The 24012-nt window shown below is 39.8% G+C and overlaps 1 protein-coding gene across 1 annotated transcript; it reads left to right on the plus strand.

Annotated features, from left to right (window-relative positions):
* Positions 1 to 17786: 17786 nt before the first annotated feature.
* On the plus strand, positions 17787 to 21151 carry LOC308398702 (trans-1,2-dihydrobenzene-1,2-diol dehydrogenase-like; the record flags this gene model as incomplete). Its single annotated transcript, XM_080885473.1, is given in 10 exon segments — positions 17787 to 17980; positions 18089 to 18159; positions 18161 to 18195; positions 18282 to 18445; positions 19423 to 19675; positions 20188 to 20301; positions 20304 to 20311; positions 20505 to 20655; positions 21042 to 21049; positions 21053 to 21151. Coding segments are annotated over 10 exon segments (993 nt in total). The 5' UTR covers positions 17787 to 17890.
* Positions 21152 to 24012: the final 2861 nt, after the last annotated feature.

A 24012-nucleotide genomic window follows, 5' to 3' on the forward strand; every position in this document is an offset into this window, starting at 1 on the left:
TTGTGGCAAATTGAACTCAGTTACACAGCGATAAAAAGAAACCCAAAAAATGGCAAGAAGCTGTTGTATTATTAACTGCAATAGCCGGTCGCATGACAGCCACGGGAAGCCGACGGGTAAAGAGATCGTTTTTTTTTATCGGATTATGTCGTTGAAGAGAAATTTTTTAAGCCATGTTTCCGAAGTAAGAGCCACGGATGGTCTGGATATACCAAATATAACGTCCCAGAACACTCCAGCTTACAGGTTAGTCTGCTCCAAGCATTCCCACAAAGGTCAGAGTTTTGTAGTAGTTAATACGTCATTTTTCTTAACATAATTGGTGATATAGGTTACAAGCAAGTCTGGCGCTGAACAGAAATTGTCGCGCTATGCTCCTTTGTTTATTGTGCATAAATAGTGAATTGTCCTGACACAATATTGCGCTTCGCTTCTGTTATTACCATGGCACATTGACAAAAACATATACTTTTATTCACAGGATAAAACAGTTGTTTTGTATCACTAATTGTCCAGTGCGATTACAGCATACAATATTATTGTCACTGCTACATTTCTGTAATGAACCAGAAATTATTTCCACTACTAATTAATTACCGTTGAGCTCAAAGGTCCTATTAATAAACGGTTAACGAATGTGTATTTCTGACGACGATTTGTGAGACTGGTAAACTTACCTTTGTTCGTACGATGGTCTTTCGTTCTACACGGTGCATTTCAAGATCCTGCACCCATCCGTCGGTAAACTGTACCTGGGCTTGTTGCAGTGACCTGAAGTTACTAAACTTCATGAGTGTATGCACTCACTCCAAGAACCGTATAATTATAAATCTGAGCGTGGTGAAAGTTGGGCAACACGCTAACGTCTTTTGTCCACTCTGTGTGCTCGTAAGGGTCTGACCCTTTCACTCCTTTGATTTTTTCCTCGTATCTTTTCTTTGTCTTTTCGTCGAGTCTGTCTTTGTACGGAGCGGCATTGTTCTCCTTTTGTTTTGTACATTCCTTTTTTGTGCGTCAAAGAAAAAACAAGAAGGCATTGGAACCGGAGAATGAACGTTTTGCGGTGCTGCAAATGCTTGCATTTGATGCGGTACTTGGATTGTTTTGCCACGAGTTCCCGGCATGCAATGCGCAAAAATCACGTGATTGCTAAACAAGGGGGAGGGTCCATCCGGCCTCCTCGGCTGTAATTGGTCCAGCCCAGAGTCGATCATGACCAATTGGCCAATCCAACACCTTTCATTATATATACCCTTCCTAAAAAAAAAAAAAAAAAAAAAAAAAAAATCCATCGGCCCATAACAACAAAAAATCGCCAGCGGCCCACCGGGCAAATGCCCGGTATGCCCGATGGCCAGTCCAGCTATGGAGGAAACAGTACAAAAGCGCCTGACATGTCTGTTTTCATGCTGAATAACTTAATCAAATCTAGGTCAGGGATACCTGGTCTTTATAGGGAGGGTTTCATGAAAAATGTTTTTCTGTAGCATAATGTACAAATGCATAATGCACAAAAATAGTCTCATAGGAGAAGAGTGGAATTGCATCAGATTTAACCACTAGCTAATTTCCATCTACACTATTTGGGCAGGTCAACACAATAATAAATATAAAATAGCACAAACATGTTTAATACTTTATTGACACAAAAATGTTCATAACTTTTGGCCTGCTTATTTACAGTAGATGTGCTGTGAAATGGCCAGCAGATTTGTAAGTTGCGCCTCTCTTACCTCCAGCTTTGGTGGAGTTCCACACGGCATCTCTGTACCATTTACAATTCATATTTGCTTCTGTTCAGCAGCAACCTCAGATTCTGTTTGGTGGATTTCCAATTCCACTGGTTAATCTCAGCCTCCTTCTCCCTTTGTGCTGCCCATGAATATGGGTTGGTGAATAAGCAATGCACACTAATGAAATCATTTGCTGTGATTGAGGATTAGATGTAGCAGCAGCAGAATTGAACCTGCAATTTCTCGAGGGAAAGAAAGGAACTTTTTTTTTTTTCCAAGGCCCTCGTTATTCATTCATGACTGCAGATTCCTTCTACCTTTCCATAAATGCTCATCATATTGCACACACCAGCACCAGAATCAGGTGTTTGAAAGGACAGGGTAGCACAGAGTCATTTGATATGATAACAAGATGGCTATATATGATGCTTTATATATATATATATAAAGTTGTTTATTGTAGCATCTAATAAAACTGACCTCATTTGCTGCTTCTCTAGTGAGAAGAAATAAAGGAACTATAAGGTTATTCTGACCACAAAGCAGGCTGTTAGACAGTATAACCTGTACATGAACCATTTTAGGAACAGCAGGGTGCGTATAGGTTAACACACCTACAGATTACCTGAAAGATTCTGTAGGGTAATGCCGCAGTACAGCGACGTGGCAGGAGACCTTCTTTGTAGCTGTCGGTACAAAAACACTCTTTCAGGCAGTTTTAAAAGTGATTCATCTGCAAAATATGACTTGTTTCTGTAATGCAACAATATACAAATTAGAAGCTTAGATTTGGAAAATATGTGTCGCATATGTTTCTCTGTTAGTTGCAGCTCATCAGAAAATCCTGTGTTGAAGCCAAAAGTGAGCCTGCTCCTCCCTGGATTAATGTGGGCAAAACAGAAAAGGGCACATTTATATTCTATTTGGAGAGACGAGGGTTTAGATTTAAGAAAGAAAGAAAGAAAGAAAGAAAGAAAGAAAGAAAGAAAGAAAGAAAGAAAGAAAAGAAAAATCTGCCTCTTAAAGCTGTCTTTCATTTGTGGAAGTACTATAACTCCATTTAATCTAATGTTGGCATCATGACGTTGACAAGTTACTTAGTTATACAGCTATTTCCATAGGACCTATTTATATTTCTGTATTTATTTTAGACTACTTAATAAGTAATGTCAACTCCATGCCAGATTATGATAAGCAATGTTCACCAAATTGTGTGTTTGTACAGAGTTCATAACCTGTCCATGATTTTTAAGGAATTTTGCATTGTATAAGCTCTACACTTTGGTACAGCGCAGGAGTGGGACATTTTCGTTACACGACGCTGCAGACGAAGTCTTTCTATCTGAAGGCTCAACCTTTTTGTTTCACGAAGGCAGTGACTGATTCAACACTTCTTATGAGGACTAACAACCTTTTGAGGAGGACAGTATTTTGATCGCTTTGCTATTGATCAAGGGATATCTTTTTTGTTCTGCATTTAACATGGGAACTATGAAAAAAAGCAATAAGGGAACTGGGAACTGTAAATGTATGGTGTGAAAGGTAGCTACGGGACATTGCGCTGACCCACACAGCAAGCACACGTACAGTAGCCGTGGCTTGCAGATTGTGTGGCGGTGAAAGGAGTGAACTGTTGATAAGCACATATACTGGATGAAATAAAACGGTATAGAATAAAATATAAGGAACACCTGCTTTGAGTGTTTTTTTTCTCTCTGTATATCTCTTTTTGTATATTACATGCAGCATGCTCCCAATTGTAATTCGCAAAATCCCTTAGCAGCTATTTTTTCCCTCCCTCTTGTGAGATGTGTCAATAAGCAAAAGCCTTTCACACACACACACACACACACACACACACACACACACACACACACACACACACACACTTTCACTCAGATGAACACAAAGAACGGTCAGGAGACAGGTGAAGCTCCTCAGAATCCTGAAAATGTTGGCAGACTGTAAAAAGGAGGGCAGTCGGCGTCTGCCCCTGTGAGCTCTCAGCCATCTGCTTCATTAGAATTCCCCCTTGAGGTAACCTTCCCTTCTAGAAGAGGAACTCATCGAAAGTGAAGGGCTTTGTTTTAGAGTGTCTATTGTAATTACACATTATTCTCCTCTTCTGATGCCTGCCTGGTGAGAGGAAAGAGCTGGCTTATGGTTGCCTGCTTGGCATCCAACGGAGACAAAAACGCACACTTTTGCTGGGTGTAAATGCCGCATAGCTGCCGTTGCCACGTGAGCCCACTGTATGCTATCGCTGTGTGATTTTGTGCAATGGCCCAAATCAGTGAGGGCATAGTGGCGTCCAAGCGGTTGAGGTGGCTGTCACTCTGCTATCATGGAGGGAAGAGACAACGCTAAAGCCTTCCTCTGCGGTATCTGGGATAATCTGCTCTAGTTCTCCTTGGGTCAAACTCAACAGTAATTAATCCTACCATTACCCTGCAAGCCTGAGGGTTAAAGCAATGTATACAAATCTGTCTTGAGTTCTTTTCCTCTTTTGCCAGATAGCCCTTTTCAAATTGACATTGGTGCTGAAATAGAGAGAACACATATCTTGATTTTTACATAAATTAAAACATTTTAATAGTGGCATGTGTGAAAGACATGGGGATTAGGGTCGATATCAGATGGTCATAAGGATGAAACTTGAGCGCCCTGAACATCTAGAGTCTGTGCAACCACATTTAATCTAAAACTCACTTTCTATATCACAAGAACTCTGTTATCATTTAAAGATCCTTTTTTAAAGTTTTTCCAAACCCAACAAACTTTTTTGTTTGTTTCTGAGAAGGAGAACAGTTTTACTTTCCATATCTTCTCACACTCATGCTGTACTGCGGCATTATGCTCAAGCATGCTGGCTTGGGGCTATAGCTTTTGGCAGCCCAGGACTCACAGCACTCAAAAACACACACAGTAACTACAGCATATCCGTATTAGTGCTTTTCCCCCCGCTAAAACCCTACCGTCAAAGCCTTTTGACATCTGCCAGTTTGTTCGCAAATACTGTCCAAATGCCAACTTTGCAATGCTCCAGCTTTTGATGCGCATGGCTGAAAGTTTTCTTTTTGTGTCAGTGCTGATGTGTGTACTCATGCACGTGCGTGACTCTGTGTATCTGTGTGTGTGTGCTTGTTTGTGCCTCGTGGGATTAGGTTCATGAAAGCATATGCATGGATAACATCAGAAGGATGGCCACAGGTTGCCAACCTGATGTCCTCTCTCAGCCTCTTGCTCTGCCAATTATGCCCCCACCACCACAATCACAACCCCTGACCCCCATCACCCAACTTAAAAAAAACCCCAGTCTGCTGCTTACTCCTTCATTATGCTCCTACAATATCATTATGGTCAGAAATGGGATATATGTGCCCTACTTAAAGGTGGAGAAAGGTGTTGAGAAAAGTCTGCGTGTGTTTGTATTAAAAATAAAAAGGTGATAATATGATCTCTCTATGTCAGCTATTGCTTTTCATCATCAGAAGAAGACATGTGAAACTTAATTAGCACCACGGTGAATGTTGAGATGAATTATTGACTCACAGACTTTGATAACTTTCTATCCAAACGATGGAAAAAAGTAAACTGCATTTCTAAATTAGCTGCAAGAAAGCTCGTTAGGTAACAATAGCTTTAAAATATATTAATTCTTCAGTATTAAGACTCTATTAGGGTATTAGCTACTTTTAAGTAAAGATATACTTTTAGTTTTCACTTTGTAACAATGGTATTCTTGTATTGTGTTAAACACAATTTTATTTTTCCTAGCTTTTAATGTTCCATGCATAAATTACACTGGAATATATAAAATAATATTCACGTGCTTTTAACATTTTCCAGGTCATCTGATGAGTGTTAATCGAAACTGAGAGAGTTGGACTTTGATGTGATGATGTGCTGCCTTGAGCCATGTCAACACAAGAACCATTAGCTCAAGTTGTCACCCTGCCATCTGCTAACCGTCTGTCCTAAATGTCTGTTTCTAAGCACAGCCAATCCCCTCTCTAGACACTCTCAGAGTTAGCTGCCTATTTCTGACTACGAGGGCTTAAGTCCATCTTGCAATGCTCATAAATTGTTTAAATACTGTTTATTGAATCAGTCCTTGAGATTGAATTGCAGAGATTAATTCCAAAATGTGGTATCTCTTATTTCCAAAATATGACCCCTACCCCGCTTAACTGATTGCTCGCATGACAGTAAAATATTTTAGTAGATATTTTTGGCTTTCAATTTAAAGGAGAGGGATGCTTAGCAGTGGTTTTTGAAATGTGGAACAATAAGCTGATATTTCAACTCGACAACACACACAGGATTTAACAAAGAAACCAGAGAAATCTGGTTATATTAGCATGCAATGTTGTTCAGTGGATGACTCTTGCATATTTTATAAATCCCCTGTCTATTCTAAAAATAATGGTTTAAAAAGAAACCCAGAGGAACTCATTTGAAAGAGAGGAAAATACTATTTCCTTATATTTATCATTTATAATCCTCCATGACTGGTGATCTCTGCAACACTATCCTCCTCCTCCACCTCCTCCTCATCTGTCTCCTTATACCCCAGTGAAACTTGATGGGGGTGGGGGACTTCCTTCCTCACGTCCCTCTTCCTCCCCTTGGCTATGTAGACGAACCATCCCTTGCTTTGCCATTGCTCACTTTTCATAGGGCAAGGGCAAACTGTAAAAAGCAGAGAGCCCAACCCCCAAGCCTGCAAACCACTGTTCCCTGTTTATCATATTAGCCTGTGCCCTTGAGCATTTCGCTGCCAGGTTCAAGCTTTGAACTAAGGAGAAAAAAAAGACCACAGTAACTATACTATTGGCTATGTGTTTAAATTGAAACTGTAAATGGCCAGGTACTAAACCATTTTCAGGCTTCAGAATAGAACATCTCGACTCTTGCATGCTTTGGTAGGTTTGTGTTGTGCAATGGCTCCCATTCCACCCTTGAGAGAAATCTTAAAAACGTGGCCCTTGTGTATGCGTATAGAGTTTATTTTCTTGTTACCATGGAAACCAAAATGTCGTCTGATAAATTTTAGCAGAACAACATATTGTGTCTCAAAGTCATCTTGATGTGAGACTCAAGTAGAACAGTTGGGGAAGCCAGGATCAAATTATCCACCATATGTATTTAGAAAGGCTTAATTACACCAGTTCATGACTTGCCATTGTTCAGAATAATTATGATAGTTTGAAGTGTCATTACTGACAGCCATAATTATAATTTTGCAGAAGAGCCGGTTTGTCAAATCACTCCTTGAGAGGAACACAGAAGAGGAGCAATTTCAAGCAAGTGAATGTTCTAAATGTCACACTGACCCTACTGACCTCCATCCTTCATCTCACCTGCAAATGAATGTCTTGGCTATTGGTGGTAGTGGTGGGGGTGGTGGGGGTCTATCCTCTCGTGAGGTAGCCATGTTATAGGGACAAGCTACAGATTCATGAACAAAATGTTTCTCATTTGTCAGGTAACAGATGGGACACACATGGTGAACGCAATCATCCTCCTTTTGTTAAGTGGCTTGTATTGTTATGTCATACAACCCAGGAGAGCTGTTACATATACCAGCACTCTCTGATATCTAAATCAACTGTGATTGCTACCTTTAGTATCACTGAAGCCTGAAAGGCCTTGTGTTGAATGAGTTCTTTTTTGTTATGAAACTTTAAAAAAAAACTCTGTCACTGGCCACCCATGGTGTGTTTAAGAATCAGAAATAGATCTCACTGCGAGACTTAAAAGACTGCTGAACAATTGATGGCACATTCACAAAAAGAGGGCCGTGATGGCGAAAGAAAATGGGCCGGTGAGAAAAAAGCAACGGAGGCAAGACAAAAGAATGAGAGGTGGGTAAAAATTCTGTGCACAAAGTTAACCAAATTTATTACAATGGCTTCAGAGTCAAATTATTATGCCTACTTATTAATTGACATTCCTATCGACCAGCTCTGGTCCTCTTTTGGCTGCCGTCTGCAAAGGGCACTTTGAAATGATTTCTGTGCTATTGCCAATATGGCTTCAGAAAGAATCAAGTCACATGCCGCTCTAGGAGATGAGAGGATCATTCAGGCATTTGGTGATTCTCTCCTTCTGCCTGTCAGCACTGCAAAGTTGTGCCATTTATGTCAGTCTGTTGTCAACAGAGAAGAGCTACACTTCAAAAAAGCTGAGGAAAGCGCAACAGCTTTCACTCATTTAAAACAAAAAAAGTGCTGTAAATATGCACTTTTAGGATCTTATATGAATTGGTTAGTTTTAACAACACAAACAATTTGATAAGGTGTCTTTATATGACATGAAGGAGGCAAATACCAGCTGTGTAAAGGATGACTCACTTTCATTAAAAGAAAAGGATCCTTCTGAGCTTTGATGTTTCCTCCTCAGGTGTGTCACAGGGAATCATTTTTATTTGCAAAATGTGCAAGATTTATATTGCCTGAATTTGTCTGTGTAGGTTTGTAACCACATAGCTCACAGCAGTGGGTTCAATCGACAGTTACAGTATGGCGCCAACTCACCCAGAGCAAAATAGAGCACAAATAACAGGAGGGAGGAGTGGGGGAAATTATCTTGTGTGTGTTTGTGTGTGTGCTTAAATGTGTGACTGCGCCTCTCTGGCTGTGTCTATGAGTGTGTGCATTCTTGTCTGCCAGGACACAAAGGCTGTATATATGCCAGTATGTGCAAATGTGTGTGCTTTGTGGGTGATAAGAGGGCTACAGGAGGGGGTGATGGAGAGAACCCAGAGCAGAGATAGAGCAGGAAGGAGGAGGACGTGAGGTGGAAAGAAAAGACTTGGTGAGGCGATGGGTGATCAATGGAGTCAATGGAGTGTATCTGCGCCCAGGGTGACTACTTCAGGTTTATATGATACAGACAAGGAGACAAAAAATGTTTTGTCTACTACAGAACAGCCTTGTTTAATCCAATTTTTTCTTCTCTTTTTAAATTTTTTTAACCCGTCAACCAAAACACATCTAGACAGTTATCTAGATAATTAGTGATGATTGTTAAAGTCACAAGTCTTAAATGTTTTTCTTTCTTGACCTCTAGTTTTCCTCTTTCCTAGCTATTACCTCATTTATGATTCAATATCAACTGAATAAAATGGGAAGCCCTGAGATTATAGGTTACCATCCATCCATTTTCTTCCACTTATCCAATTCAGGCTCAGGGGGAACCTGCACCGTATGACAGGGCAAGCGGCAGGGTCCACCCTGGACAGCTTACCAATCTGTTACAGAGATAACAAAATAGAGACAGACAGCCAGTCATACCAACAAATAATTTAGAATCAACAGTTAACCTAACCCCGTGAATGTCATTGGATTGCTAAGGGCATTCTGTTTAATATAGGGCCAGGATTTGTTGCCTGTGAGTGAGTTTGGTTTTCAGAGAATGAAGTCTTGAGGACTATCTGTGATGAAACACGTTTGAAGCTGCGGTGGTCACTGAGCAAACTGTTATTCAACATTTGCACCACTTTACCGGCTGATTCAGCTAAGCTGTGACAAGAACAGATACAAGAAACGCTTTATACCTCATGCAACAATACATCTGCCATTATGCATCTATTTAATTTTAACAGTGTATTTTCACAACACTTGACACTAACCCGTGTTGTTGCACCACACTTTCTACTGATATTTTTAATGCTGTTTTTACAACACTTATTAAGCCATTTAACTTTGTTTTTGTTTTCATTTTGAAATTCTTTATTTTGTTCTACATCACATTATTACTTCATTTTTTATTTAAATTGATTAACCTATTTCACACATTTGTTTGGTCAAACTGTATTCTGTTTTGCTGAGCTACATACCATTCTGCTTTACCATTCTGCTGCTTTAAGCTATTTGTTACATGTTTCTTGTGTTTAACTTAATTTTTAACTGCTGTAATAAAGTAATTTTCCCAACGTTGAAAGAAATGGATCATATCTTGATAAAATGAACCACACAACTGCCACGGATTGCCGGGGCAAGCCGTGTGGAATGTAGAAAAGGACCCAAAGGGCAGCAGCTCTGGAGCAGGTGAGTGTTTATTTAACAAAAGAAAATACAAACAGCAATGGCGTGGGTGAAGGTGAAACAGGAAAACCTAAACTGGGTAAAACTAACAAAACAAACCAGAAACGAAGATGCAGAGGTCCGGGGAAATACATACGGAGAGACGCAGGGAGACCGAGGGGAAACAACACAGACGAACCAGCAATTACTAAGACAGAAAATACAACTTAAATACACTCAGAGAACACAGGGAGATTACACACAGGTGGGAAACACAGCTGGGAGTGATTAACATAACGAGACTAGGGAGGCAAACTGAAAACACTCACATAAGACGCAGACCTTCACAATAAAACAGGAACACACGGGCAGAACAGGGTAAACACTAAACAAAGGAAGAACAGAACCAAAATCGAAGAGAAAACACAAAATGCTGGGTCAAAAGGACCCAGGATCATGACAACAATGGTCACATGACTTTAAGATCACCACAAAGTTCATGATTTGAATTAGCATGCTGTCCCCCAACAATGTCTGTAGTGTTATTTGCTACCTTTTAGTAAACCTTTAAAAATTTGTGAGCGCAGTATTTACTTCCTTGTTTTATATTGTAGATTTAATTTAATACAAGTGAACCACCCACCAATGCAAATAGGTAGTTCATTTCTTTGATTTTAAGACTAGTTTCTGCAAAACTCTGTGAGGAAAACATTTTGTTAACATAAACTTGTAGTTATAACTTTGTCTGGGGGTGGACAGTATTTTCTATTTTTTTCTTTGAGAGTTCTTAGTCTTTGGCAAAGTATAAATTAAAGTGGCGATTGTGGCTCAAGAGTTGGCAGTTCGTCTTGTAATCAGAAGGTTGCCGGTTCGAGCCCCGGCTCGGACAGTCTTGGTCGTTGTGTCCTTGGGCAAGACACTTCACCTACCGCCTACTGGTCATGACCAGAGGGGCCGATGGCGCGATATGGCAGCCTCACTTCTGTCAGTCTGCCCCAAAGCAGCTGTGGCTGCAACTATAGCTTCCCTCCACCAGTGTGTGAATGTGAGAGGGAATGAATTGTAAAGCGCTTTGAGGGTCTCAAAAAGCACTATATTAATGCGATCCATTATTATTAAAATCCCGTAATTCTTTTGTTGCCAGTAATTAATTTGCTTCACCTTATTACTAATGCTGTCAGATGAGAAATTAAAAAATAACTGAAATGAAATGTGTTACTTTCTTCAATAATACATTTCTGGTTTCAACAAGACTTTAGTGGGCTTCCCACAGAAGGTTGAGCTTGTGCTCAAAGAGATATCAGCACGGTGAAATCCACCTCCTAATCCCCCTCCAAAAAACTCAGCTGGAAAAATGAGAGAATTGGTTTTCCCCTGGTTTTTGTTGGTCGGTAGTTACTAGGCTCTGAAGCTCCAATAAGGATCATGTGCTGTCTCTTTTGCTCTCTCTCTCTAACTCCCCCACCTCCCCCTTCTCTCCCCCCAAAGCCCTAAATCACTATTACTGTGAACAAGCATGCAGTTAATAAACCTAACAGCCAGCAGGGAAGTACCTCTGCGTGTGTGTGTGTTTGTGTGTGTGTGTGTTTGTGTGTGTGTGTGTGTGTGTGAGGGAGAGAGAGAGAAACAGAGAGAAAGTGCAAGGGCAAGGATAACTTGTATATCTATATATTAAGTCGCTTGGCAAGAAAGCACCATATGAGATACTGATAGCAGCCTGGTGCCATAACTCCATCTAACATTTTATCTAGAGCAATTTTTCACCTTGCAGCGCTATAAAGACATACTCCAATTTCATACTGAGAAGGAACAACAGCATAGTGTATGGTGGAAAATATTTATCAGTAAAAAAAACAAACAAAGCTCCAAATTCCTGGAGATATGGTTCATTATCATGATCCACAGTGATGATGAGGCATCAAAGTCAACGTTGTATTTCGGTGTGGATGCTTTGCGCCATGTCACATATTTTGATATGCAGGTGCACAGAAGCACAGGGTTTCCTGCAGCAAGCAGGCAGCTCTCTTGTCAGAGGTGTACCCAGGCATGACACGTAAAGACACACATGCATGCACACACGCACACACACATATGCGCACACACACACTTCCCCTCTTGGCAGCCATCCGCCGCAGGGTGGCTGATAAAAATATCACAGGCCCCATCAGGCAATTAAACAGGGAGACGCAGCAGAGTGTGTTGGCTGCTTAATGGCTTCGGCCTTCCCGCAGAGAAGTCAGTGTGACTGGCCAACAGGGGGGATACAGACCACTGATGGAGTAGGAAATCAAAAGGTGGGAGAAGTAGCTACATTGGTCACAGTCAACAATTATGCTGTCATGTGGTGGAAGAGGATTAAAGAGAGAAAGTTATATTTTTAAAAAAAAAGAGATTTAGATGTAAAATTATGTTGAAAAATATATTTTAAAAAAAGAGATCATTTACTTAAAGTACATTTCCATTATGTTCAGGGTAAGAATTGCAAACCATAAAAAATAGCAAGAATTTGTTGGTACTAATTTGTAATGAGTTGTAACTATGAGTACTCTTAGTTTGCTTTTGTTTTGAAATAGTTAATGTAATATGGTAATTCCACATGGTAAGGTTAGGTTGAGAAAAATAATTTCTCAACCTGTCATGCTGGACTTCACAACCTTTGTATTTTTAGCTTGTAGCACATTATAAATGAGTTGTAACTTATGGGTTTATGAATAGTTGATAATTCATTTGTCAGTGCCTTAAAGATTTGTTAGGAGAATAACTTTAATTTCCATATACTTTAGACAGTTCTACCATTTGCTTTTTGTAAAAGTGCTATAGCCTTACAGAAATCTGACTAATGAAGAGTGTAGTTTTTATAGTTTGTAGTGATAGGCTACTTTTGAAGTCATTATGGGTATGGATACTTGGATTTCTACACTGTATTTAAGTCCCTCTGAGAAAAGCTCTCAATAACTACAGTCTCTGAGGATGCTGTTGTGCACCTATCAATAGTTCAGCAGTTAGATTTTGCATTGTCATGACTACCTGGTGATAGTGATAACTAGGTTTCACAATAAGAAACGGCTTTGCTATCTGAGATCACATGCACTTTCACCTCAGCAGAATGCTTTGTGTGTGTGTAGCTGTCCTACTGGACATGCAGAACATCATGGGGGTGACAGATCCACACTCCACAATGGACATTCCTCAAACACTCTAAGGTATTATCAGCTTGTTGGTAGAGGTTAGTATCTGCTCCATATCTCAGTTCCAGCCATGTCTACCACTCTCACCTCAGAAGGGGCTCTGTGATGCAGTCCATATCACCTCACACAATCTTGCTGATACAAGGTGGAGACCCAACTTCGGTTCTTTATAGCACGTGTGTCTGAGGGAAACAGATACAGTAACAAAAAAAAAAAAAGCAAAGTGAGTGAGTGTTGTGTCATGTTTCCTAGATTGACTATGCAGTTAATGGAGACAGTAACAACTCCACTGGAACAACAGAACCGATAACTCAAACAGACATAAACGTTCACCAATCATGGGCTTGAAGGACTTTATTTGGCAAGAGCAATTGTTTCAAGTCCAAATGTAGCAGAAAAATGGCAAAAGAAATTGTGCACTGGCAATCATGAAAAATTACCTTGTATGTCTGCCTGCAGGTTTAGTTCAAATTTTGATGAACTGTTTATCTAAATAAATATCATACAACAATGGCATAGTCCAACTGTAAAATAAATTTACCTCAGACTGAATTTGGGTTTAAAATTAGAGGATTTGACAGAGGTTATGATTGAGTACTATGTCAGTATATCAGTAAGTGTGCTAAATTTGGTGTAATAGACAACTAAGCACCAGTGACTACATATACAGTGCTCAAAAAAAAAAAAAAATTAAAGGACCACTTTGAAAACATACCATATCCTAATGGGAAAAAAAATCATGCTTCATTAACATCACGGCACAGTTTGTTAGGAATAGATGGATTCCACAATATTTCATGGAAATGAAAATGATCAGCTACAGGAGGCTGAATTCAAAGACATCCCCAAAATCAAAGTAAAAGAATGAGGCAGCAAGCTGGTCCATTTTGATGAAATTTCATTTCAAACTCAAAATCGCACTCAGTAGTTTGTATGGCCCCCATGTATGCACTGTCAATTTCGGGGCAGATGGTGTTCTGGGGCTCTCCTTCCAGATCTGGACCAGGGCATCACTGAGCTCCTGGACAGTCTGGGGTGCAACCTGATAGTTTTGGATGGATCAAAATATAATGTCCCAGAGGTGTTCCAGTGGATTTATGTCAGGCTAGCGTAGCATCTAGTCAGTGGTAGCAGTGCCTTTGCCTAGCCTTTAGTGGTTTGTGCATGCCTTCATTGATAAACTAATTATAGGCAGCATAATATGTTGGAACTGCCAATTCTAGTATTCTATGGTAAGCGCCATTAAGGCTTCAGGCTGCTGGGCAATAAGCAGAGGGCCCACTTAGGGATCTCGGGTCCTCAGGCCACCCTAATTAAGTCTGTTTCTCATTGTTTGGTGAGAGAGATTCATACCAGTGGCCTACTGGAGGGCCTATGTAGGGCCCTGCCAGTGCTCAACCTGTTCCTCTTGCACAAATAAGCAAATATAGGTCCTGCTGATGGTTTCATGACCTTCTACAGTCCTGTCCAGCTGTCCTAGAGTAACTGCTTGTCTCGTGAAATCTCCTCCATGCTGGTACCACTGTGCTGGGAGACACAGCAAAGCATAGGTGTTGGCCTAACTGCGCAACCTCTCCTCATGCTACCATAGAGACACTGACCCTAGCCAAATGCAAAACTAGTGCAACTTTGGGGTTTGAGGCCTAATTGATTTAATGCTAAATTCTGAAAAAAAGTGTTCCTGTAATTTTTGTTGGAGCAGTCTATAATGTAAAATTATCAGCCATATAATAACCTGCCTGCTGAGTATATTCATTATCATTTTATATGGAGATAAGGCACCTCACCATTGAAAATGTGAATTTGAATGGAATAAAAACATGAAAACCCAAAGAAAGATGATTGAAATTGAAAACTTGAGATAATAGCTCTTTGTGTGTGTGAATTTAGTCTTCATCCTCCCCTCCTCACCAACACTAACACCCAAATCATGTGCTGGTAAGTCAGCTCTGGTCCAGTCGGCGTTTGCTCCATAGTTCAGCCTCCCTGTGTGTGTTTGTGCGGCAGACAAAGATAGGACTCTCAAAGGGCCAGCACAATGCTGGGTGGCTCAAAGGCTCCCATTTTTGCTTGCTCGTCTCACTCCCCCTCTATCACACTTGTTCTAGTAAAAAAAAAAAAAAGTCTAGCCCACACATCAGAACATGCAGTAGCATTGACAAAATGACTTATTACCCCTCGTTGCACACCTCCCTCTCCCTTCCTAGATTCATCAAACTCCTAACCTCCCCTCAAAATGGCTGGCACTCATCTAGCCTGTCACTCGTCCTCTGCAGTGACCTTGAGAGAGAGATGAAGCAGTGATGGGGCTCCCATAACTGCTGCAGTACAACCCCCCGACTCTCCCCTACAAGAAAAAAAAAAAGCATCACCAAGATGGCTCTCACTTTCCCAGCTGGAGGAAGGAGGGGGTAAAAAGCCCTCTGCATATCTACTTCAATCAAAACAGGATTAGGGTGACTTTCTGTGCTCCTTTCCCCCCTTTACTTAAAGTTGGTGATGAAATATCAAGCAGTTTAATGGTAATCGGGTTTGCAGAATCCCACTGTAGCATTTACTCTTTTCACAAGTTACCTTAAATTAAAATTAATTAAGTGTTAAACAAAAGAAAAAAGCAGGTAAGATTCATTCAGCTTGTCTTACAAATTTTAAATATTTCACGTGCAAGCCTAAATAATTCAATCATTCAAGAAAAACTCAATTAATACTTCTGTGCTGTTAGTATTACAGCGAGGTTGGGTGGTGGAGGGGTTGTTCCTGACAGCAACACAGATGAAATGATATGACAAAGTGTGAAACAAAGCTGTCTGCTGTGATCAAATACCTTCACAGGGAAGTTTCTCCACCCACTCTAAGGAAACTTGTGACTGGTCACATGACCCATCGACTGTCATTCTTCCATGTCTCAGTGGAATAACGATGCAGACAAGAGATGATGCATGAATTCTTAATCAAATAAATAGAGTGAGAAGTGATACGAATGGAAGGCAATCGTCATGCCCGTGCTGAATTAATGAGTTTCCTGGTTTCCTCCTGCACGCCAGTTTTCTGAATAACTTGACAAATCAGCTGTCTTTACCATCTGCCTCTTTCCAGTCCAGCCACAGCAGGTTAAGAAATGCAATTTCAGTTTATGTGGCTGAAGAGTATATGATGGCCACTTTTTAGCTTTTGCTTCATTAAAAGCAAAAGTATGATTCACTATGACCTAGTTGTCACTTTCTACTCGAAGAGGTGGCATTTATGCATCCTGAGGGTGATACTGGGTAAAGTCCAAGTGCCATACAGTTGGGCGAACCTGTCCAAATCCCAACCAAAGCACCATTCTCTGACCACCTGAGCCTCTGCGTTATGCGCCCTTCTGCTGGCAGCTGAGTCAAACAGCATGGAACCAATTCATTGCTTCACACCAATTCAAAATCTACTTGCACTTTCCCATTCTGGTTACACTTCCTCTATCACACTTCTACCTCTCTTTTCTTATTACCTGTGGTGATGTCACAGAATCACCCCGTTAAAGAAATGCGGATGTGTGTTTTACCCCAAAAATGTAAAAGTGACTCAAGGAGGAGTTGGGCATTCCCATGGCAACCAGGTCTTTTGGTATAGGCAAGGATATCAGGCCAAGCCCAATCCATTTGCATACAAATTGCCCAGCTGATACCTTGTTGTTATGACAACGGCACACAGCTCCCAGAATTCATTTGGAAGTGAAATACAAAAAGAAAGCAGCCAGTGAGAGGCCATTGATAAAATTCCCTTTTCTTTTATAATGAGGATGTTGCAGACATGATGATTGGCCTTCCACTGAATTCCAATCAGCATGCAGTAGCTCCAGGAAAATAAATCATATACTTATGACAGGAATTAATGGAAAAGATGGACTTTTAAGTTGAATTTGAAACAGTTGTCAGCTAACCTGATTTGATGTTCTCAGTAACCTCCATTGACTCCTGGCAGATACTTTTGAAAGTAAATTGTCCATTTGCATGAGTCACCTGATTTTGCAAACCTGTAGATAATTCCTTAGATAAGCCTTGCCAAATCCTCAGAGCTTGACGAAGAAAGTAATCTCTGCTGACAACATAGTGTCCTCTACTGGCAGCATGTTGCAGGAAGTTTACACAACCACCTGTCTGGCTAAATAGATAATTATTAGCTCAAGGGCAAGTGTGCTGATGCTTTTCCATAGTCATCCTGGCTCAGCTTACTGGTCAGTTAAATTACCTTGCGTTGGGCTCCATGAGCATTCTGTGAAGCCAGCATATCTATTTATTCCAGCAACCCCCACAAGACTCTGGTTTAATCATTGGCTTCTCTGTGGCTGTCAAGCCATTTCAGGTTAATCAGTTTCTCTCCCAGTGGAAAACAAAGCACCTCCTGGTTCCGATACTTGACCTGAAGTACTGTGGAAGACTGCTGATCTATGGGCAAGGTGATCCCTCACCCTGGCCTATACACATTAAACTCTGCACTACTTCATGTTAATGATGGGCCCCGGTGATCCCCATGTTACAGATTGTTGGACACAACCGGTTCAAACAACTTCAACCTGGATTGAAAGACCTGTATCAGCAACAATGTAGCAAAACAGCAAGGTGTGTGTGTGTGTGTGTGCGTGCGTGTGCGTGCGTGCGTGTGTGTGCATACGTGTATGTGTGTATGTGTGTGTGTGTGTGCGTGCGTGCGTGCGTGTGTGTGCATACGTGTATGTGTGTGTGTGTGTGTGTGTGTGTGTGTGTGTGTGCATGTGTGTGTTACAGTCACTACCTCTCCAGCATGTAATGCAGGAGCCTTCTATCTGCTATCACAAAGGCACAATAGTTTAGTGGGATCCTTCCTCTGAACGTGCAAACTTTCCAAGGTTACATCTCGCCAGCAGCTGAGATCTTTACTGAAGCAACACACTACTCATTTGTCACTTACCATATAATTCAACATGGCAACTCGATGGGGACTCTGTGGAGCTGGAAAGATCAGCCATGACTTCAGTGTGGCCATTAAGACTCTGCCTCCTGGAGATCATCAGGTACGCAATATAAACAAGCTCAGTGCAGCTGCGCTGTCACACAGGATATGTCCTTTCAACTAAATAGATCTGCAAGGTGTGTGTGCATTTTTTTCTTGTTATGCACAGATTGCAGTCATTGCATCAAGGAGTATTGATCGTGCCAAAGATTTTGCCCCGAAGGAAGGTATTCCTAAGGCTAAGGTATGAGGAGCTGGCCAATGACCCAGAAATTGGTAAATTGGGAATAATCTGACTGCACAAATGGAGATAAGGGTGTGACGGTTTTATTGTTTGGGAAAAAAAACTTGTGTTCCCACAGACATTGTATATCTGGGAATGCTGCATACAGAACACTGGAGAGTTGGCATGCTGTTCCTCAAGGCTGGGAAAAATGTGCTGTGTGAAAAACCCTTTGCTATGAACTCCAGAGAGGTGAAAGACCTCGTTGCCACAGCCAAGAAAAACCATGTCTTCCTGATGGAGGTAAGGTTGAAGGGATGCAGTGGTCTCTGTACAGCTTTGCTCTGGTGTCACTTGCTAATAGTAGGGGTAATTGAAGGTGCTGTTTTGAAGCTACCACAACAAAAGAAAATATTTGTTTCAGGATGAAAAATAAAAGTAATCATTTTAAATGTTATGTAGCAAAAATGTAACATTTCAGGATACAGTTGGACTTGTGTCAGTATATACTGATGTACGAATGGTTAAAAATTAAATAAAGCAGCTTATTTTAGCACAATAAAAACACTATAAATGGAGAGGAATGGCTTCCTTAGATCTGTAAAAAAGTTGAAAATGTATCTACTGTGAGCTAGTTCAGGATATTATATTTTCTTTATGTTATATCTTGTAGGCATGTCAGTGCAATACTCCAGTGCAAAACCATTTATGAAATAGCAAATTGTTCTGAAGGGTATAAAATGTCTAAAACAGATTATAAAAAGGATGAACAAAACACAAGATACAAAGTGTAAATTAATACACTTTAATGGAGCTAATAATTGTGTTTTGTTATCTTAAGACAGATTGAGGATAGCTGTATCCAGTCTATGCAAAGCAAGCAGTTTGCTGACTGTAGCTTCATAATTAGGCATCCTAACAGACAGACCACTGCTCATGATGTTCTCATCTAACTCAAAGGAAAATAGCAGACAATCATATTTTTCAATATCTTAAACATTTCCTATAAGGTGAAAAAATACAGGTATTAAATATAAATAAATATAATATTACTATTTAATCTCTGCTTAATGTGGCACAAAAATAAATGAGTTTACATTTACTCTCCACTGCAGATTAGTTGAATATTACTGCCACGACAATACAAATTTGATGCTCACAAGACTCATATAAGAAGCAAAACTAGCAAAAATGATGGTTCATGGTACTTCATGGTGAAACTTGAGGTTCAAATGTTTAGTTCTGTAGCGAGACTGGATCATCTGCCCTTTTCCTCATAGGCCATCTGGTCCCGCTGTTTCCATGTGTATGCTGAGGTGCGCAGGCTGCTGGCAGAGGAGGCGGTTGGGGATGTGAAGCTGGTAAAAGCCTACTTTGGCTCCCCTCAGCTCGACATTCCCCGATCAGTGCAGAAGGAGCTGGGTGGAGGAGCTCTGCTGGATATCGGAGTGTACTGCCTGCAGTTTGTTTTGATGGTGTTCAATGGTGAAAGGCCAGAGTCCATCCAAGCCACAGGGGTGCTGCTTGACTCAGGTATGATTCAGATCATGTGGGAGAAATAGGATGTATGTTAGTATCATTTACCACAGGGCGTGCTTCAGCGATCACAAACGCACACTTGAGCCTTGTCATAAAAAAATCTAATAGAGGAAGAGAAGCACACTTTGTGTGATACAGAGGAATCACTTTTAAATGAATTGTCTAAAATGTAAACACCCCAGGACAGAATTTCACACAGAAAATCCAAGACTTATCATTAAAATGTCACACTAATCCAAATCCCCCCAGAGAATACAGTAATACGGTAAAACTGGCAGGAGAATATGTAACTGCATGTCTCCCCAAAAGCTATCTATAATAATATAAAAAGCTTTTTTTTTTTAGTTTAATGTAAGCAATTTTTTTGAATATATGATTTTTTTTTACTTATATATATAAAATATATAAAGATGACACTGTAAATAAGCTGCAGAGGTCTAAAACAACATTTTAATGCTAATTTATTTGATGCTTTCAATAATTTAATGTTTTTGAATGTTTAACAGGAGTGGATGAATCAGTGGTTGTGACGATGAAATTCTCCAGGAAGAGGATGGCCTTGTGTGCCTTTTCAATTGCAGCCCGACTACCAAATGACGCTGTCATTGCGGGCACTAAGGGTCCATTAAAGTATGCTATGCTCGTCCTTTGCAGGACCATTTGAGTTCATTAAGAAATTACAGGGACATGCAAAGACTGTGCTGACTGATGATTAATTTCACATTTAATTAAACCAATATATTCAGACATAGATTTCACTGTATTTGATGAATTTGCAAATTGAGGGACTGAAACAAAAGTTTGCTTCCTTTTCACTGTACAGGTTCTTGGCCCCATGCACTGCCCCACCAAACTGGTGGTGAATGACAAGGAAACAGAGTACCCTCTGCCTGAGCCGTGTCTCCCTCTGAATTTTACCAACTGCGCCAGGCTGCGCTATGAGGCAGGAGAAGTGAGGCAGTGCCTGCTTAAAGGTAGGTCATGATAAAAGGAAATGTGTGTATTTCTCTCTGAAGAGACAGCCTAAACCACTGCTTCAAAGGAAAGCTGAGTTTGTAAGAAGGACACTGCGGTTTAGACAATCACTTGCATTCTCAGGGCGACAAATGAAAATGTAGAACTATACACCAATTATACTCATCAGATTATGACTGAATGTAATGAATGCTTGGAATGTCCTTTAGCTCACAGAATATTACAGTACTGTTACTTTTACTTCTAATAATAATTTACATAATCTTTATATTCCTGCCTTCTCATAAATTGCAGTTCATTATGGATATGTACATAATTTACACTTATTATAATTTAACATCTGTCCATAAGCCAGAATTTGGATAAAACTTCTCTTCATTTGCAGGACTTAATTAGAGCCCACGGATGCCTCTGGCAGATTCTGTCTTGTTGACAGAGATCATGGCTGAAATCAGGAAACAAGTGGGAGTTGTCTTTAACCAAGACAGCCAGTGAAGCCACTGTCAAGCAGAGTTGTTTCACCTGACCAAATCCTGACCAAAAGATGTAACAGAAGGAGTTGCTTGAGGCAGCTGGAATGAGCCGATCAATCAGAGCACCACGTGACAAAGCATGGCAGCTGTGAAGGACTCAGTAAATTTTTGGAATAGGTAAATGTTGGTTGCATTATTAGGCAGTTTGCTCTCCGTGTAGTCTTTTTAGCTTCAATATAGACCCATGATAGCTCAAAACATAGTTATCCTACCCCAGATCTACTATGTAAATACCGTGAAATACACTACATGAGAAACATTGCCAAATTTTGTATTACACAGATTAAGCAGAGAGATTGAAAATATGATTTAAACCAGATGAATCGCAACGCAAACAGATAGAGCAACTGCCTTGTGTGTCACCATCCTGTAATGAAGTCCTAGTCCTTTAAAGATAAACTCAGCTGTCACTGTGAGGTGTGTGATTGATGAATCCAATAAAGGGCTGATTGTGAAAGCCATGTTTCATTTCAAATATCATCCGCTGGAGAGAAGAAGAGACTTCGAGTGGCACATTTGAATCAAAGTGTTCTGTCATGTCTGACCCTTGCAGCGGTGTACAAATAGATTCAAAAATAGGTTGCACTGTCTGATTTTCAAGGTTAAGACTTAGAAAGGTTTTTATGGCTCATTTAATACTTCGTCTCAACCTTATAGGCTCACATGACTGATAAAAACTGAAGAATGTTTCACTGATATAAAATTTACCCCTTAAATTCAAAATGATAGATTTTGATTATTTGATTAATGGATAATATAATTATATACATATCTCTCTATACATCCTGTGCTGTGTGTCTTAGTTAAAATAGGCTAAATAAATGTGACATGCAGCTTTAAACAAGGTAGTAAGAAATATCAGCTCTAACATGTCCCCTGTTTTTTGAGAAACAAGTGAGCTCAAGTGATTTATGTCGTACAAACAAATAAATGATGCTTTCCATTTTAAAATCAACAGTAGCTCAAGATATAACTAGAGCAGTTATTATGCCATGAACCAACGTTTAGACTGCAAAATATACAACTAATTTACAACTGATGTGATTATAGTAGAATAAAGTTACATCAAACTAAACACATAACAGACAAATTAAAAATATTGCAAGTATTATCATAGGTACTTTATCAATCCAAAGGAAAATAAAAATGCCAGTGCAGCTTGATTAAGACAAATTTTTAACATTAGTCAGCACAAAACATAAAGCAAGGAAATAAAAGTCAATGTAGTGTTATTACACATCGATTGAAGGCAAAGAGCTCCCCTTAGTGGGGTAAGACGAGATAAGAAATTGGAACAAAAAAGCACATTGGTTTAAATGCTCTCCTTTCATGGCTAATATTAGAATTCGGTTTTTAATACCACTCCGTCTGCATGGTGTTATTTTTATTCCACAAATGCAATAAATTTTAAGAAGACACATTATTGGTTCCAATGTTGGCAGCACTTTCTGGAAAATATCTGGATGGCTGCTAAAAATGTAACAGAAGCAATCCGCTGTATCGTTCAACAATACTGCAACAATATGGCTTCAAAATTTAGATAGCTGTTGCATTTTTAGCTTTTGCCTTTATTTCAAATGTATTTTAAATACCTTCATGTGGTGATTTTGCATTTTTGTAATCCTAAAACATTTAAACTGTTTTTATGAATGTTTTTAATATTTATTTATTTATTCCTTCTTTTTTTTTCTTTTGTAGCATTTTGTTTCTTTTCATTGATTCAAAGCTATATTATATAACACTGCAATGCCCGTATCTCCATATATCTCCACTGTGATGCAAAAATACTGGCAAACTTAAAAAGTTACGTCATAAAGTCCACATGTATGCTGTGTCGCCACTCTGAGGCCGAGTACAGTAGCTGCTGAGTTGAACTTAATCTCGCAATCAGCGGTGTCCAATATGGCAACCAGGTGGGGAAACTCATGACCTTACGGTGGCCCTGAAAACTTCCATTTGCTGAACAACAGATATGTCTTTTATCAAACCACTGTTCACAAATCTACCCAGTCATTCAAACATAAAAATTTCCCTCATCATTCAGCGGTTAGACGTGCTGTTGAAATCAGTTTCTTACATCATTTTATTGACACACAGTGTTGTATATCTGGAGTAACACGACAAGAAATCCGCAAAGTATGGTAAGAAAGTTCCGAAACTCCCATCAGCTACGCATGCGTAATCGGTCACGTTATGGTCACTCGTATGATATACCATAGGCTATTTTACTTGGGGGGAAAATGAACAATAATAATAATACCTGATTTCATTTATGACATATGACATTGAATTAGAATAATATTAGAAGAATATTAGAATTTCATGGGCGTGATTTAGATGTCACGTACAAGAAACAGTAAGTATAATGTTACCATGGATACAGTGAGACACGCTACTCTGTACACTGTTTATATATTTTTGAAAAGGTTAATGCGCTAAAATAATTAATATCAGTTTCTTGTGGTGATATGCTGATATATATCATGGGATTACATTAATAGTGATGAAATCTTAAAAATGAGCGGAATCTTGGGCAAGTTCTGTTGCGTAACCGTTGCTGTCTTAGTACACATCTATCGTCAGTTTTAAGATTTTAAGAAAAATATCAATACGCCCAATAATGTGAAGCAAAAATAAACTGTTAATGAATATTGCGAGAATCTTTCCTACGTGAAGAAAAACTATACTTTGTAATGGCCGAGAGTTTTAAAAAGACAGGTCAGATGAAATCCATGTTTGGTTTTTTCCACGTTATTCCCACCCCCTTTCTTGCACCACCGCTAGAAGTCGCTTAATATCAAAAAGTATGTATTGTTTCTAAAA

The sequence above is a fragment of the Rhamphochromis sp. 'chilingali' genome (assembly GCF_963969265.1).
Source record: "Rhamphochromis sp. 'chilingali' genome assembly, chromosome: 6".
In the NCBI taxonomy this organism is placed as follows: Eukaryota; Metazoa; Chordata; class Actinopteri; order Cichliformes; family Cichlidae; genus Rhamphochromis; species Rhamphochromis sp. 'chilingali'.